Raw genomic sequence first — 17,772 nt, forward strand, 5'->3', positions numbered from 1 at the left:
AAGGAAGATAACAATTTCTGACCTTTACTTGTGGTAAATAAATAATAAAGAACATACATACGTCGAAATGACGGAACTTTTTTTTTTATAAATAAATGGGAGATGGCGACGTAACCATGAAACGACGTTTGTTGAGTTCGACGTAACCCGAGGACTGTCTGTATCTTCTTTATATATATTAATCCACTTAAACATAACATATGAAAAAGGTTATCATTATCTCCACTGTACTGAGCAGCAGCAAGCTTAAGTAACTTGCCTAAGAAAACAAATCTAGGAAATGGCAAGGCTGGGCGGGAGGTGGCGGGCGGGGGAGGGGGAGCAAATAAGTAGTGAATATTAATAAGTTAAAAACATGTAGTAGGATACTGAATAACAAGCAGGACCCTAGTTTTGTCGATGGTGCATGAATCCAGGAGCAATGCTAAATGCAATACAACACCATTGACTGGGATATGTGAAAAATGCACAGCACCCCAAATCCTGAGCAGCTGTTGTTCAGTAAAACAGAGAAACACCAGGAGAACATATGTGGCAATGGTTACTAACTGTGCAGCACACTATACTCATGACAGATACCTTATGGAAACAAAAATTAGACACTACTGGGCAGAAAATCAAGTGAGTGTTAGAACAATATACCACCCATTTGACGCAGGGGTGGGCAAACTTTTTGACTCGAGGGCCACAATGGGTTCTTAAACTGGACCGGAGGGGCGGAACAAAAGCATGGATGGAGTGTTTGTGTGAACTAATATAAATTCAAAGTAAAGGAGCGGAGGGGAGAGCAAGAGAATCCTCCGCTCTTTCGGCTCCGCGGGCCGGATAGAACAGCCGACGCAGGCCGTAGTTTGCCCACGGCTGCGAGCGTGCAGAAATGAGAGTGGCCATTAGCAGGAGCTAGGGGAAATCTCCTGGAGAGATGGGAAGACATGAAATAAACATTGATGGAGGGATGGACAAAGAGAAAGGATTTCATCTAACATGCACAGAGTGGTGTTGGAAATGAGAATGGCATGTTTGAAAAACTATAAGGAGTCATGTCTGACTAAATCAGAAGCTAGTGTGACACTAGAAATAGCACAAAAACAACCCTCAAATAATCTGCTTTGTGGTGCTCATTTGCTCTGTTCTACAAGACTTCTTACAAAACTTTTCCAGTGTGAACTGGTCTTGCTCTGGGTGAAAGGTAGTACACTTGAATGGAAACAGCAAAAAACAAAACAAAAAACAAAAGAACAACAACAATAAAAGAACAAAAAATTTCTAAGTGCTCCTCAATAGGTGGCTCTCATGGTCAATTATTTGTCAGTGGCTTCCTGTGGTCACTATTCACTGAAATTCTGAAACCATGTCATGCATGTTTATAGGAGCAAATGGTTTGTTTTATCAAAATTTAAAGTCCTTTAAAAAATATATTTTTATTGATTTCAGAGAGAAGAAGGGAGAGGGAGAGATAGAAACATTAGTGATGAGAGAAAGTCATCAATTGGCTGCCTCCTGCACGCCCCCTACTGGGGACCAAGCCCCAAACCCGGGCATGTGCCGTGATAGGGAATTGAATCAGTGACCTCCTGGTTCATGGATTGACACTCAACCACTGAGCCACGCTAGCCAGGCTAACTTTTAAGTCCTTTAATATACCTCCGAAGACATACATTTTGAAAGTACTGCTAGGAAACTGAAGGGAGAAAAAAAACAACCTTCAAATAAATGGAAAATAATTGGCTGAGAAAACATTTTTTTCCGGTATTTCTTTTTTAAAGAAGTAAATTAGTCAGCGAACCTGTTGTTGTGTTCAACTTCATTAATTAAAAATTAGGAGATATTATTTAACAATTATATATTATTATATCAATTATATTAATGGTTTTTAATAGAAATAGAAAAAGAATGAAAATTAATAATGAAGATTATTAGTAAAAATAAAATTTAATTAAAAATAAAGAACATTGGAAGGAACATCAAATTACTCATCTACTCAAGACGCAGTGTTCTTGAGGTCTGAATTGGAAGTCTTATTTGGAGAGAAATGTTGGACGGAAAAAAGAGGGGGGGCAGATTCCTTGGAGAATAGTCTCAGGCACTCAGATTTTATCCCATTTCTCAGGAAAAGACTCCTGAAGGTACACAGTGAGCAAAAGTAGGCCAAGTGTTGCTGCATATGTAGGATGGACTGGAGATGATATACAGGGAGGACAGTAGAGACTGTTGAAGTAGTTAGGCATGAGATAGTGACAATCCAGCCACAAAGTGGTTTATCTTTAATAAAGATGATCTGACACATTCTGAAGAAAAATTAACACTGCTTTGTGACTGACTAGATAAAAGAGAATTTCGAGAAGACATGAGTGATCATCATGAAAGAGCAGGTGAACAGTGGCACCATCACAAAACAAGGAGTTTGAAGCAGAGAGCTAAAGCTCATTGGAGGGATAAAAAGAATGTATTGATCTGGAAGATATAGACACACCAAGACATGGGTTAAATTAATATGTAGCTATGGAAAGGCTTTGCTAGAAGAGTCCTCCCTCAGCCCACATACATGTTTGTAAAGATACAGTCAGCACAAAATAAGATGGCAACAATAGCCCTCCTCAAGGCATGCAGAGAAGAAATACCCATGAAAGATACATTATTTTCAACCCCCTCAGGTCATTAACATATGTATCCTAACACCAACTTCTGTCACATCCTATATAATAAAAGAGTAATATGCAAATTAACAATCACTCCGCTACACCCACAAGCCATGCCCACCAGCCAATCAGGAGCAAGTATGCAAATTAACCCAACCAAGATGGCAGCAGCCACAGAGAGCAGGAGGGAGGCTTGGGTTTCCCCAGCGATGGAGGAAGCCAAGCTTTCCCCACACCCTGGCTGGTCCAGGCCTCCGCTTAAGGCTACAAAGTTTCAATTATAGAAGATAAATAAATCCCAACAAAAATGGCAGCAGCCACGGAGCTGGAGAGAGCAGGAGGCTAGGTTTGCCCCCAGTGATGGAGGAAGCCAAGCTTCTGCAGCCCTGGCCTGCTTTGGCCTCCACTTAAGGCTACAAAATTTCAATTATAGAAGATAAATAAATCCCAACAGAAACAGCTGCCACCGCTGAGCAAGCAGAAGACTTGGCTCTGCTCCAGGCTACAAAGTTTCAATTGTAGAAGATAAATAAATCCCAGATACCAGGGCCTCCACTTGGGTCACCAGGGGGCATGACTGGCCTGCAAACCACCACAGGCCCATCGCCCAGGCCACCCAACACCCCAAGGGAACCCCCACCCTGATCCGGAACACCCTGCAGGGAAAACCAGCTGGCCCCCACCCATGCATCAGGCCTCTATCCTATCTAATAAAAGAGTAATATGCAGATTGACCATCACTCTAACACACAAGATGGCTGCCCCCATGTGGTCAAAGATCCTGCCCCCATGTGGACACAAGATGGCCACCACAAGATGGCCAGCAGGGGAGGGCAGTTGGGAGGGACCAGGCCTACAAGGGAGGGCAGTTGTGGGCGATCAGGCCAGCAGGGAAGGGCAGTTGGGAAGGACCAGGCCTGCAAGGGAGGGCAGTTGGGGCGATCAAGCCTGCAGGGGAGGGCAGTTAGGGGTGATCAGGCCGGCAGAGGAGGGAAGTTGGGGGCAAACAGGCTGGCAGGGGAGCAGTTAGACATCAATCAGGCTGGCAAGGGAGTGGTTAGGGGGTGATCAGGCTGGCAGGCAGAAGCAGTTAGGGTCAATCAGGAAGGCAGGCAGGCGAGCAGTTGGGAGCCTGTAGTCCTAGATTGTGAGGGGTCCCAGATTGGAGAGCGTGCAGGCTTGGCTGAGGGACAACTCTGCCGCCCCCACCGCACGAATTTCGTGCACCGGGCCTCTAGTATTGAATATAATAAGCAATAGAAGATACGGAATTTCAAAGGCAAGCCCAAGAAAATATTTTTCCTCTTTACCTCCACATATATTTACTGAACTGAAAAAAAATATCCCACATATAATCAATCATTTTTCTTTGCTGAGCAACAGGTTTATTATTCATTTACTAAAAAAACATGTTTAGCACAAAGATATGTTCCGTAGAAAGATAAAGTATAACACTTTTCAGATTTTCACTGATTTTTGAAAACAACATTTCTCAAGTGGTAGAACTATATAAACACAGACATGAAAAACACCAATATCATATTTTTAAAAGTTGGCAAGCACACTTGGCTTTAATAAAAATAAAATTAAACTGGTAGCTTTGGAAACACAGCGTTCTGTGAGATGTGTACATGTTTCCTTTGGAAAAATTTATGTTTGTTCCAAATCACATTTATCTATAGGAATAAAACAAATTCAATACATATTTAAACTCAGTTGTGTCAAGAAGATAAATAATAACCTTAGGCATCAGGTCAGGAAAGAACTGAGGTCTTAAGACAGGCATTCTTATTTAAAACCATTTGATTAAGTTAATTCTTTGCACACTCAAGGTAATCTTATTGATCAGATTAACAATGGCTAAAGTCAGAAGTGATGAAATTTCTACTTGCCTTAGATTGCTATTACTATCATTATCTTAAAATATTTGAGTCCAGCTTTTCATTATAGGCAAATAAGGTTCATTTCTTTCCATCTATGTAATAACCTGTCATAGGTAATAACTTAGAAGGGTAGAAGAATAAAGAAAACAGTAACAAAGAAAGGGACTAATATGTGGAGAGAGAAAAATTAATAAAATAACTAGCATTCATTATTGTTCAAATGTCATTCTACCAGAGGTATACAAAGACAGAGGGAGATGCCAGGGCAGAATTCCATGAACTTTAAATCTATGTAGGGAGACAATAAGTTCTATGTATGTGATTCAAATAACAAAAGAATAAAATTTCCAATAATGTGTTGTATCAAAGTGTATGACAAAATGCTGAGAAAATCTGGTGTCATCAAAACAGGTACTAAAGAGAACATGTATATGTAATTATGCTCTAAGAAAGATGTAGGATTTGGCACAGAAATCCCAGGCAGGAGAATAGCATAGGTAACTTTAGCAGAAATGGGCAAGTTGTTTGCAAGCCAGTAATAACTCAGAGCAGATCTACAGGGGAAGCACAATAGGCAAGGAGGGCTAGTTAATAGAGGCTGAGGCATCAGAATCTGATTCAAGATCTCATAAGGAGCCACTGTAGTTCTTTAAACAGGAAAGTAGCTTCAAAAATATTCACACATTGTATCTCCATTATGTTAAAACTATCTCTTGGGTTTAATAAAAATTTGATTGCACTCATGTTTGTATGCACAGGGTTGACCTGGCTCTCACTCTGGAGGCATCATGATTGACATGATATGGTTTATATGTTTATATGATGAAAAACTAGACTTAATAGCCTACCTAATAATCTAACAATCTCATGTTTTAATAAACTGACATAAAAGGCATTTATAGTCGGCTATGTGGACAATGATTAAAAAGATGGTTCCCCCAAATTTATTCCCAAATGACTGACTAAATAAATGCACATAGTGTTATGGGCTGAATTGTGTCCTCCAAATTAAATGTTAAAGTTCTAGCCCCCAATGTGATAGCTATTGGAGGTGGGGCCTTTGGGTGGCAATTCGTTTTAGATAAAGTCACAAGGATGGAGCCCTCATGATGACATCAGTGCCCTTATAAGAAGAGACACCAGGGAGTTTCCTCTCTCTACCCTGTAAGGACAAAGTGAGAAGGTGACCATTTTCAAAACAGGAAGAGAGCCTTCATCAGGGACCTGAATTAGCCAGCACCTGGATCCTGGACCTCCCAGCCTCACAAGCTCTGAGAAATACAATCCTGCTCTTTAGGCCTTATAGTCTATGGTATTTTGTTATGGCAGCTTGAGCTGACTAATACGTAGTGTCATTATAAACAATCAGACACTTCACTGATTCTCTCCTCCATATCTTTCCCTAAAATTTCCTTGGCTTTTCCTTACATGGATGGCAGGCAAGGGAAACATGAACTCATGTTTATTAAATTTTAGTTAGCATCTATAAGATGCTCTATATATGTTATCTAATTTAACCTTGGCAAGAATATGTGACACCATGATCTGTAAGAAGTGTTTCAAGACAATTTTATTGGGGGAAAAAAGTAATAGAAATTGTACACATTTTATAACCCACAATTAGGAGTCTTCTAAATAGTATACATATATAACTAATTTATATCTGACAACCACAGTGGACAATGAAAATAAAACACTCCTTGATAACTTTTCTTAAGGATAATCAATAATTTATTTCTCTTTTATTGTCACAATTACCACAATTATCTAGCTACATGACCAATGTCACTACATATCACAGGAAGATTGTCCACCTACACTTTACTGAGACAAAGACAATGGCCATTTATGTGCTAAATGTACAACGGGATGTTAAACCGAGGTGATTTTTATGTATAAGATAAGATGTGGTACATGATTTATTAACAGATTTGATTCAATATGTATTATGCCAAGAAGCAAGTATAGAAATGTTTTGGCATTAACTTGTTATTAAAGTAGAAAATAAGTAAACTAGAGAAATAAATCCAGATATTAACTTACAATAGATACAATAAAATAGGAAATTAATTGGCTCCTCAGAATTTTTGTTCAAGCTTTTTTTTGTTTTCTTTCCTTTTGTTTTTATATATAAATGAATAATATGAATATATCACAAGTTAAAGAAAGTCCTCAGCAAAAAAAAAAAAAAAAAAAAAAAAAAAAAAGGTACTAGTATATGAAAAACAAATGAAAAATTACCAGGTATTTTTGCCTTACAAAAAATTTAAACTATAAAGAGTCAGAAAATATATATAAAAATGCCACATTGAACGAGGCAATCATACTCTACCCAAATTGGTAGCACCCTCTTAAAATCAGTTGCATTCCATTCCCATTCACTCAGTCATACAGTGGTGACTGACAAAAAGGCATTATGAACTCGTGTGCCATCCGGAGACTTGGCCCCATGGGTCATCAGTTCTTGGATTGTCATCCAGTTGTCCAAAATTTTCTTGTTTCTCTTCTTCATCATCTTTTTGTGACTCAGTTCAATGATGTTGATCTCCTTCTTGCCCTCACTGCCGCTCTGAGGACTCTCCTTGAGACACTCTAACCGGCTCCGCATCATGAACTCTCTGCGCCGACGCTGCTCTTTGGCCCGAACCAGGTGTTGCTTTCTTTCCTCTTTGCTCCAGTAGCGACCCATTTTCATCTCGCTCATAGTGTCATCATCCGTCGTCATGCCACTCCGCTCCTCCTTGATCTTTAAGGCACGTTCCTTCAGAATCCGGTCTCGCACTGGTCTCTTTGTGATGTACCGGGTCCCATCGCTCCTAATTTTCACCTTCCATTCCATCTTGGGTTCTGAACACTTCTGGGATTCCTTGCACATGCTCACCAAACTCAGCTGACTCTGGGCATATTCGACGGCAGATTTCTGTTGAATTAACTGCATGTAGCTTTGATAATGCCGGGCATGGGCTGGTATGTTTGCATACCTATATGAGGAGCTGTGGTAAGGAGAGAGGTAAGGGACGTGTTCGCTGCCCGTCTTCTCTTGATCAGAAAGCTTGTTGCTTTCTGAGACCTTCTCCTTGCCTTCAATGCCACAACCTTCAGTGAGTTTGGCTTTGGGGGAGGTCGACTCTTTACTGCTCTGTCCAGGAGAGGGCTGACTGGCTGCAATTGTGCTTCTCAGGTTTTTCTTATTGGTGAGGTTGATCATTCTTGGAAGGGAGCTGTCAGGGGAACGGTCCACAGTGAGTGGAGTGCTCCTGCAGCTTTCGGCTGTGTTGTAAGCGCTAGAACTGTCCTTGTCTGATTTTTCTGGGTGTTCAATGATGTCATCTAGTTTTACTCTTTGCATATCGATGCTGGTGTTATAATTTCGGAATCCTCCATCATGCAATGCCCAGATGTCTCCATACTGGTCTGTTACCTTCTGGAGCCTGTGAGCTTGCATGATATTCTGGCACTCAAGTTCAATGTTTCTTAGTTCTTCATTCAGCAACTGTAGCTCATGCTCCACTCCCTCTTGTTCCCCTGGGTTGCATTCTATTGTGCTGCTCGAGTAATACAGGTCATACTCTCCATGGTTCTGAATCTTGCATTTGAGCTCCAAGAGCTGCCGGAATCGTTCACACTCCTCATCTTGGTTGCCAGGGCAGTCCGAGTCAATGCATTCACCTGACACAAAGCTCTCATTGCACGGGAGTTCCACGCTCCCCAGGGTGTCCTGGCTCTGCCCCAGCTCTCTCTTGCTCTTCAAAGATGTGCTTTTGGGATCCTCAGCCGCATTCTCCTGCTCTGAGCTCTCGTCGTTCCGCAAGCTTTCATCCGTGCGCCCCACTCCACTGTCCTTCTCATGGTTGTTGGATGAGGATGTGGCCGTGTCTGTTGTGCCTTCTTCTTCTTCTTGTTTTTTTGGCTAAGAAAACAATGTTGAGGGAAACAAAGAAAACACGGATTGTTGAAACACTTGCTGTGAAAACAATGCTTCTTGGCAAAAGTGTGGGTCCTAAACAGCTGCGGCACTTTCAGTATCCACAGCAACGTTAGAAATCAAGGCAGTCAGCTCAAGGTGGCTTTTTATGCCATGAATTACAGAAAACAAAAGCTGAGCGTGGCTACGCTACTCACTTGGGGATAAATAAAACAGGACACAGTTAAATAAGTGATTCTTAAGGCTTTCTCCTACTTGGGAAACTGGTGTGAAGGTATGTTTATGAGTTTCTGGGGTGATAATACACACACAAAAAATGAGTAACACAGAGTGTCTATGGTCCTTAGCAATATGGAGGCCTAGAGTTCAGAAGCCACATCACCTTATTTTTTTTCCCTGAATTTTAAGTTCAGAGGACATTTTATTGATCTAGTTAGTAATACCCTTGTAATGGTTAGCCAAACATCACAAAATTTCAGGAATAGGTTAGTATTGGAGCCTAGGACCTTCTATCTATAGATGAGGACGCTTAACCTCAGATGGGTTTAGCATATTGGTGACAGAGAGGTCTAGAAGGCAAGGCCATCGCCCAGAGTCAGGCTTTCTTACGTGTCCAGAATGCCGTATTCCTGCACACGTGTGCTTTGACCTCAGTGCATCTCCAACTCATGTGGCTCAGAAGCAACAATAATGTCTTAGGACTCATTTGGGGGCACTACAAAGATTCTTCTACTCTTAACCAGTAATTTCCTTCAAAGGTTTTATTCTACGGAGAGTAAAATAACAGTTCCCTTGAAAGTCTGAGCCACTCTCATTGCCAGATGTTGGCATAATATAAAAAATATACTTTGATATATATATATATATATATATATATATATATATATATATATGCTAATTTTATCAGCATATATATGCTAATTTTTGGCTTTCACACAGACTAATAAACTGCCACTGCATCTCCTTATATCTAGTTCTTTCTCTGTGAAGAGGGCCAAGTTACTTTTTTCCACCACTCCTCACACAGTCTACCTGGCAGTTTCTAGACTATAGTTTCCTTATGTCTGAGTTTTTTTCTCTAGCAGGAGTAAGTATATAATTAAGCCTGTTAATGTTAAAAAAGGGCAGAATGGGTAATAAAACGTATTCTAGAGCAGGTCTGAAGGGCCTGTTCGCATACTTCTTTTCTTCCTCATTATAAGTAATGAGGAACACAGTGTAACAAATGGAGAGGGGAGAATGTGGCCATGTGTCATGTTACTCTAGGATTCTCAATCTTTCCCTAAAATACAAGTCCTCATTTGGCAAAAACATGCTGAGATTGATTTTAAATGTCTTATTGATGAAAAGTAATGTTATAAGTCATTGTAACTAACAATAGAAAGCCTGTTACTTCCCTATGTGCCTCCCTATAAGCTTATAACAATATTAAGTGTGGTGACATCCCCATGCTGTTCCCTGAAATCCCAGGGAATATTACTGATATTGGACATTTGAGTCTCTATACCACAGTATTTACATTGATATTTTCCTATATCTAGTGATAAGCTGAAACAAATACAAGAATACTAGTATTTTTTAAATTCTGCATGCAGTATAAGTGATATAAACAAATTACGCTATGGGAGATGTTATACAATGTGTCAAGAGCTGCTACAGAACCAAGGATAGCCTGTGAAATGAAACTTTCACATGATGATGTATTTTAGTTTTTAAATATGGATATGCATTTTAAAATTGAAGTTCCCTTTCTTTTGTCACTGGTTTATGAACAAATGAGAAAATAAAGGAGTTTGTTTTTTTTATTCTCAAACCCAGAATTCCTAGTTTCTAAGGCAATGCTACTCCATAATTTATCATTTCCCTACAGAATTATTATAGTGATAGGCAATGTTTCTACCAGGACATTCCTAATGTAGTATTATTGTTTATAAGGGCAAAGGACTTTTAAGGGTTTCTGCACTTCTCATCATATTTCAGTCTCCTGGTGAAGAAAAATTTCCACACAATAAAAATCTAACCTCAGGGACATCTAGCGTTACCTCAAAAGACCTAGCATTTGTGTTCTATCTGATGACTAGGCAGCATCTGACACCATATCGCTTCACCTGGGCAGGATCTCTCCTTCTCTCTTTATTCCAACATCTCCCTGTCAATTCTGCATCAGGCCGCATTTTGTATCTGAGAGAGAAAAGTCCTGGAGCAAGGTCTTTCTTGCTTGTAACCAGCAGCTGCCACCCCAAAATATCTTTATATTCATGGCCAGTGTTGAAGTCATACATCCAAATTTCAGCCTGTCCTATATTGAAAAGGATCACTATGGTAGCAGCATTGCTTTTGAGCTTGAACTACTCTTTCTGAGGTGGCCAATGAGCATCCGTGATCTTATAGAGCCTACATGCCTATGTTGACACTGTCGTTTGCAATCTCATGATTTATTTAGTATATGGACATGTGCACATAGATGCACATACATCTGTGTTACGGGATGCTAGCATGTCAACATACTTCATAATTCAGCTTGGTAAAGTGATAGGATGTTTGTGTTTTACGTTCCTAACCCTGTCAGGATATTTTTTAAATTATCTTTTAAGATGTGTTAAGGATTCATGTTGCGAATAGGATGATAATTAAATAAATCAGTGAACTGACAGCAGAAGTGTTAATAAAATACATTAGGCAGATGAATGTCATGAATCTTACATAAACAAAATCTAGGACATATTGATCTTGTTTGTATCTAATAGGAAAACAACAAAAATGAAATGACTTGGTTTGCCCCAAACCACGGTGTGATCTTTTACTAGTTACGAATTAATTAAGGGCAGGAACTTCGCTCATTTTTCTTTGTGTTTTCAGGATCAAGTGTGGTGCTGGGAACACGTGTGGAGCTCGGAATTTTTCACTGAATAAATAGGTGAGCCTATTTGATGTCAATAATTTCAAGTAGAACTGATCCTATTTTCAGCATAAAGGTAACATCATGATGCCAAAAACACAAATAAGATGGATGGTTTACATCATGTCATTATATTCCCTTAGTTGCCTAAATATTCAAATACACACATTAATTTTAAAGTATAAAATGACTATTTCGGGGGAGGGGGGAGGGGTCACCTTAGGAGTTGTAGTTTGTCTCCAGCTGGCATACTGAGAGGCAACATTCATTTTTACTATTAAATTTCTGAATTAGGTTGAACAGTATCTGGGTCAGCATTTGAATACTACTGTACTCTATTGACAACAGTCCCTCAGCTACCCAAACTACAAATATTCTTAATAGAATAAAATTGTATGTATTCCTTCTGCTTCATTTGAGATTATCATTTGCTCTCAAAATTACCATTATAGATATGTTTGATCAGACTCTTTGATTTTTTTTTTACTCCATTTATGGTTATATATTAAAAAAGAGAAGTAGCAACATTTCAAATGATATGGTTCAAATTGTTGGCCCTACCTGCTCCACCTCATTGGCAGTGTGCTGCATGGCTTCATTATGCTGTTCTTCCAGCATCTCCAAGTTTAACTCCTCTAAGAATTCGTTCCTTTCATCTTCCAGCCAGCCTTCGTCCAGCTGCACAAGAATACATTAGTGCTTTCTATTAGGTTAGTGAGGACTCATGCTAAAATAGGGGAAACTTAAATGGCGATGCCTGACCAGTTCCTTTTATCATAATGATTCTCTTTAGAATACCAGCCTGTGATAGTTCACCTCTCAGAAGGAAGAAAAGGTGTTAAAAAATTGTATTTTTATGCCTTTCATCCTTTCCTAAGACAGAGCTACAGATTTTCTCTCATAACCCAGTGGATCTCCCAGCACAGACGTGACTGTCTTTCACAGTGTATGAAAAGCCCACTGTCCCATCCACAGCTGTCATCTCATTACCTCCAACTGGCCCTGTGTTGAAGAAATCCACTGGTACGAACAGGGCCACGAGATGATGGGACTTTTTTTCCTTAATTTTAATGCCCACCCCTGCAATGTGACTACCAAGTGCCCTCCCCACGCATGCTGCTTTTCGAGTTTTAGGTGAATGGATTCTAAGTTAACCAGATGGCAGCTTGCCACAAACAGACATCTTTATTCCATTTAGAAAAAAAGGAGTCTAAGTTATTCTTCTCAACAACAGTAAAACCAAAAAAAGCGATGCTATGTCATGTTTATTTCAATCCATTTTTCAGGCCCAGTTGCAAATGTTGCATTTAAGGGTGGTGGAGTGAGCACACAGGGTTGTGTTTGTGGGCGCTGAACACGGGCATTCCTGTGGACATCTCACACCAATTACCCTGTACGGATCCCTTTGGCTTCTCAGTACAAAGTGAAATGAAAAACTGGTGGTTACCTTGCTAGTATGATGAGTGTTGACAGCCAATACAGATAATTTTTCTCCAAGTGGATTTTGGAGCTGGATTACATAAATTAGCTGTCTATGCTGATTACATTAACTGAATGATTGGCAAATCTCTGCTTCACTCTGTCTTACAGAGAAACAGCAGCTTGCTAGTGAGCCAAATTGACAATAGTTTCAGGTGTTTTCACCACTAAACAAATTGGCAGAGTAACCGTTTAAAGATAAGTAAATCTAACACTTAAAAACAAGTCTAACAGAAAGACTTTAAAGGGCACCAGAAGAGACATTCTTGTATATGTATCATGTTCATTAACATGAAGGCAATCATAGGTTTCTTGATATTTATTAAAGGCTATCTAGAACTAAAATTACCTGAAATTTTATGTGGGGCCAAGATCCTGGACACATTTATTCATCCTCATTTATCTTAATGTGGCCTTAATAACTTGATCAAGCTCCACCCCACTGACTTTGATATGCAGATGAACTATGAAAATTAAGCAGACTGAAAATTTAAATTCAGTCCAATTTATAATTGTCCAAGTTTTACATTCTTCTTCTTTTTCTTAAATCCTCACCCTCGGATACTTTCTCTATTGCTCTCTAGAGAAAGTGGAAGGAAGGGAAGGAGGGGGAGAGAGAAACATCGACTGACTGCCTCCTGCAGGCGCCCCTAACCCAGGGCTGCTGATCAAACCTGCAACCCAGGCATGTGCCCTTGACCAGGAATAGAACTCAAGACCCCTACGTGTGCGGGCTGACACTCTAACCACTGAGCAACACTGGCCAGGGCAAGTTTGACATTCTTTAATCCCTTTTAAGTTCCTTGATACTGCAAACAGCAGACTCCAAAAGAAATGTCTTAAAGCTTGAAATGTTTACTTTTGATAGGAACATCGAGGAATTTTTCTTAAATCAGGTCAAAACAAAATATTTGCTGACACTGACACAATGAATGATGGAACAACGCCTTCTGAAATTTAAAGGAAGGGGTGGGAAAGATAAGGAAACCACAGGGTGGAAATGAATGGTTCCCTATAACTCCTTTTCTTGTTAACAAACCCCACGGATCCTTGAGTTGCCTTCTGCTTCAGTGTGTGTCTGCTATGATTCGGCTTTCCTCTGGGCTGGAAGTATAGACACACAATAAGGAGAGATTCCTCTTGCTCACTCCCTTCCCTTTCACCTAGATGTGCATTCATGGCAGTCTGCCCAGCGCCATGGCAGACAGAATTTTCCCCCGAGCCGAGCTGCAGGGAAGGGGGACTGTCCCTGTGATGCAGGGGATCTGTCTGCACGACAGTGGGTCTCACACTGGCATTGCAGAGAAACAACCTGTACTGTCACCAAAGCAGTGGCTACAAATTCTTATGAGAGCTCTCTCTGCCTCCATGTCCCCAGGGGAACAGAGAAGAGCAATATCGCTAATGGTCTGAGGAAGAAAATGGGCAGAAAATGAAAGAAAGTTGACAGGGAATGAAAGAAATGAGTTATTTAAAAATATTGCACAGTTGCACAATATTGCCCCTAGCAACTCTCTAGATCATTCCCTAGAATGTAGAGAGGATTTGAAACATTTTTAAAAAATGGCTAGAAAAAGCACTCAAAAAACTTCCACATTCTCCCTGAATCAAATATACCTGCAAAAAAATGTAATAATGAGATATGTTAAAATTGATAAAAATATAGGTGATAGAAAGACAAAGGTTTTTGAAAAACCTTTTTTTTATGCCACTTTATAACAGGTACTGCTTAAATTACATTTTTTAAAGTGTGGTGTTCCAATGCATATTTTTTCTTTATTTTCCTGGAAATCTGATTTTCTAAAGGCCATTAGCTCCACTCCAGTGTGGCAAAGGCTAAGGGGCCAGAATCATGGAACTACAACAGATGCTGATTTTGACAGGCAGAATGAATACTATAGAGCAGACGACCATCTTTTGTCAACTGTGGAAAGGAAGTCTTGTTTGAAAATTCATCCTTCAACACTGATTCTTTTGGGTCAGGAGCGCAGCCAGACATTCGAAAATGCCACTGGTTATAGCTAGCATATGTATTCCACCTGAGATGAACAAAATCTGGTCTTATGTCATTGATTTCTATTCTTTCCCAAGCCCTTTATAGCTATGTGGGAAGGAAATGTTTTCCTTCTAAATTAATGAGGTTCTCTAGCAGTTACCTGGAAAGGGGAGGGAAACCACACTATAACATCAAAATATCTTTTCTACAACAGGGATGACTGCCGCGTTCTCTTTAATTTACCACGAATTTCACTAATATGTATTTAGCCTCATTGTTCTTTTTCAGGAAAATGGGATCAGCAGGATGAACTGGTTTGTGATATTTCCAGATAATGAGTGCAATTTCATATGCACTTTAAAAATTCACTCTTAAATAGGCCGTCCAGACAGTTGCAGAGGCTCCCTCCTCACTGCTAAGCCCTCTGGTGTAACCTGTACCCTGCCCTGGGCTATGGAAGGCTTTCTGGGAACCATTTAGAACAGTCAAGGGCATAAAGGAAATATATGCGGAAAGGGTGATCTTTTATAACCACTATATTCAAGTCAGGATTCGGTCTGACACTGAAATATACTTACTCAATGTAATTTATAGAAAGTATGTAGTTACTGAGTCTGAAAAAAGATCAGATCAATAACCCAGAAGACAAATGGTGATATTACCCACTTCATTCAAACTCCTGACAGATGGAGAGAATGATGACAATGTAATGTCCTTTCTGCATTGTGGTGGGGTATAAAAAGGATATAAAAGAAAGTACCCATAGTACTTTTCTTCCACCATTACCCCTCCTTTCCTTTCATCCCCCTCTGTAAAGTTATTTTAAAAAGTTCCTTTAGAAGCTATCAGTTTGTTTTGGGACGGACAGATGTTTTTGTCACACTAAACTTGGAAAAAATTCATTTCCTATACCTGGAACCACTCCATGCTGTGTAAGGCACTTTATTTTGCAAAGTTATTCTAAAAAGATTTAAGTTGATAGCTAGATATGCTAATGTTTCTCTCACTAGAGATTCTTTCAAGATACCTTAAAATGCCAATTAAGTCATTTTAGATGAAAACCTACAGCAAGGATCCACACGGAATTAAAAATCGTGTAGCGTCAACCATTTTTCATTTATGAATTCATTTAAGTAACTGGTAAGTGGAAGAGGAAAATAATGATTCAATTTTGTGTGTGTGTGAGTGTGTGTGTGTGTGTGTGTGTGTGTGTGTGTCTGTGTGTGTGTCTGTGTGTGTTTTAAAGACGATGTTTGGTTGCCATTCTGTGGAGCAATATAAGGGAGTCTTTTAACTTATAATTATACTAGAGGCCCAATGCATGATATTCATGCAAGAGTAGGCCTTCCTTCCCCCAGCTGCCGGCACTGGCTTCCCTCTGGCACCTGGGACCTAGGCTTCCCTCTGGCTGCTGGCAGGCACCCAGGACCCGGGCTTCCCCAGCAGCCCCAGCTTCGTCCGGAAGGTCGTCCAGAAGGAAGTGGGGTCCAATTAGCATATTACGCTTTTATTATTATAGATGGATCAGATTGGTAAGTTAGAAAAGATGACTCCACTGTATTTTGTACATTTGGTTTTACCAATAGCCATGGTATGGATCTCATATAGAATAGCAGGTAATAGATATAAAGTCCAGTCTGGAGACTTCTGATCTCTGTTCCAACCTGAATCTCTGGCCTCGCCACGAGCAGCACGATTCTCCGGCATTCATCGCTGGAGAGCAAGGCCACCGCTTCTTCTCGATTCTGGACATCCTCCCCATTTATCTAGAAAACATAGGGAAGCGGCACATTAGTTTCCATTTCCACAATGCTGCACACAATAAATGGCAAATATCAGCTCATTTATGGTGAATGTATGGACAATGAAGCTCACACAATGGGCTCATCTTCTGCCCCTCAGTGGTAAGTGCCTTCACTCAATTACACGCTTACTGTAAGAGCCATATCGATCCCTGAAGGATGGCGGACATCAGAGGAAGCAGTTATGTTCATAAATGTCCAACCTGCGCCCTGGCAACATACATCTAGCAACACAATTAACCAGCCCCTGACAGGTGACGTTCATCTTTCTCCGCTCAGAGTAATGGAAGTGTCACTCTGAGATAATAGCGCTGGGGGAAGCAGTGTGGCAATACCACAACTGAAATCCGTCATCCTGCATGCTCGCTGCGAGCCAATTAGAGAGCTGCGGTATTATCTCTCACCAGGCCTCACTCCCAGGCCACTGCTGATTGCATTTTCATTTAATCATCTCATATCCGTGTGAGGGTCTGACTCAGTTGTCCCAAATCACTCTCAGAATGTCTTTCAGTGCTAGTCTAATCAAAGGAAGGAACACTTAGTAACATCCTCATCAATACCCCAGTTCCTTTCTAAGATTTATCCTAATTATAAAACAATAAAATGAATGCACTATCTTAAGACTCACCTCTTAAGGGTACTTAAAATATTTTAAAAGAAGTAACACAGAGTAAAATGAGCTTTTCAGAGGAATACTTTGTGAAAGAAACCAAGCTTGAGTAAACTTCTGACTAAAAAGGAAAGATTCCGGCGGCATTTAAAATATCTTTTTTTTCTTTTTCTAAGTTCTAACTGACAGAGAAAATAAGGTTTCTAAAATTTGTATGTGAAACTACATTTTCATGCTTAAATGTAGTTAACCCAACTTTTTTATTTAGATATTTTAAATTTATTTTGTCTTATTGATTGTTCAAGTCCATAAAGACAATGAGATTTTTCACCCTTAACATATAATCAAAATATATGAAAATAAATTTCAGTTGAAGAGGTCGACTAATTCTATCTCAAATAAGTATTAATTATATCAATAAATTAAAATGTGGCTGCACTGACCATTTTTTTTCAATAATTAATCTAACATCTTTCACTAAGGATTTCTGCTTAAAAGCATGAAGTAGACTACCGAGGTTTTGTCATTGTGGGTCCCTG

The 17,772-nt window shown here is 39.8% G+C and overlaps 1 protein-coding gene and 1 long non-coding RNA gene across 5 annotated transcripts in view; one reads left to right on the forward strand and one right to left on the reverse strand.

Annotated features, from left to right (window-relative positions):
• LOC308245453 overlaps positions 1–17,772 on the forward strand; it is a 152,532-nt gene that overhangs the window by 128,678 nt on the left and 6,082 nt on the right. The window contains exon 2 of the long non-coding RNA XR_013960290.1: positions 11,307–11,364. This is a non-coding gene — a long non-coding RNA (uncharacterized lncRNA). The remainder of the gene's footprint in view (positions 1–11,306; positions 11,365–17,772) is intronic.
• PDZRN4 (PDZ domain containing ring finger 4) overlaps positions 6,736–17,772 on the reverse strand; it is a gene marked incomplete at its 5' end in the record, with an annotated part of 372,119 nt that continues 361,082 nt past the window's right edge. For all 4 annotated transcript variants that reach the window (XM_080662757.1, XM_080662756.1, XM_080662755.1 and 1 more), the window contains 3 exons: positions 6,736–8,432; positions 11,908–12,024; positions 16,486–16,587. In XM_080662757.1, coding sequence (XP_080518883.1) covers positions 6,909–8,432; positions 11,908–12,024; positions 16,486–16,587 — 1,743 coding nt within the window. In that variant the 3' untranslated portion in view covers positions 6,736–6,908. The remainder of the gene's footprint in view (positions 8,433–11,907; positions 12,025–16,485; positions 16,588–17,772) is intronic.

This window comes from Plecotus auritus (assembly GCF_963455305.1).
Source record: "Plecotus auritus genome assembly, chromosome: 3".
In the NCBI taxonomy this organism is placed as follows: Eukaryota; Metazoa; Chordata; class Mammalia; order Chiroptera; family Vespertilionidae; genus Plecotus; species Plecotus auritus.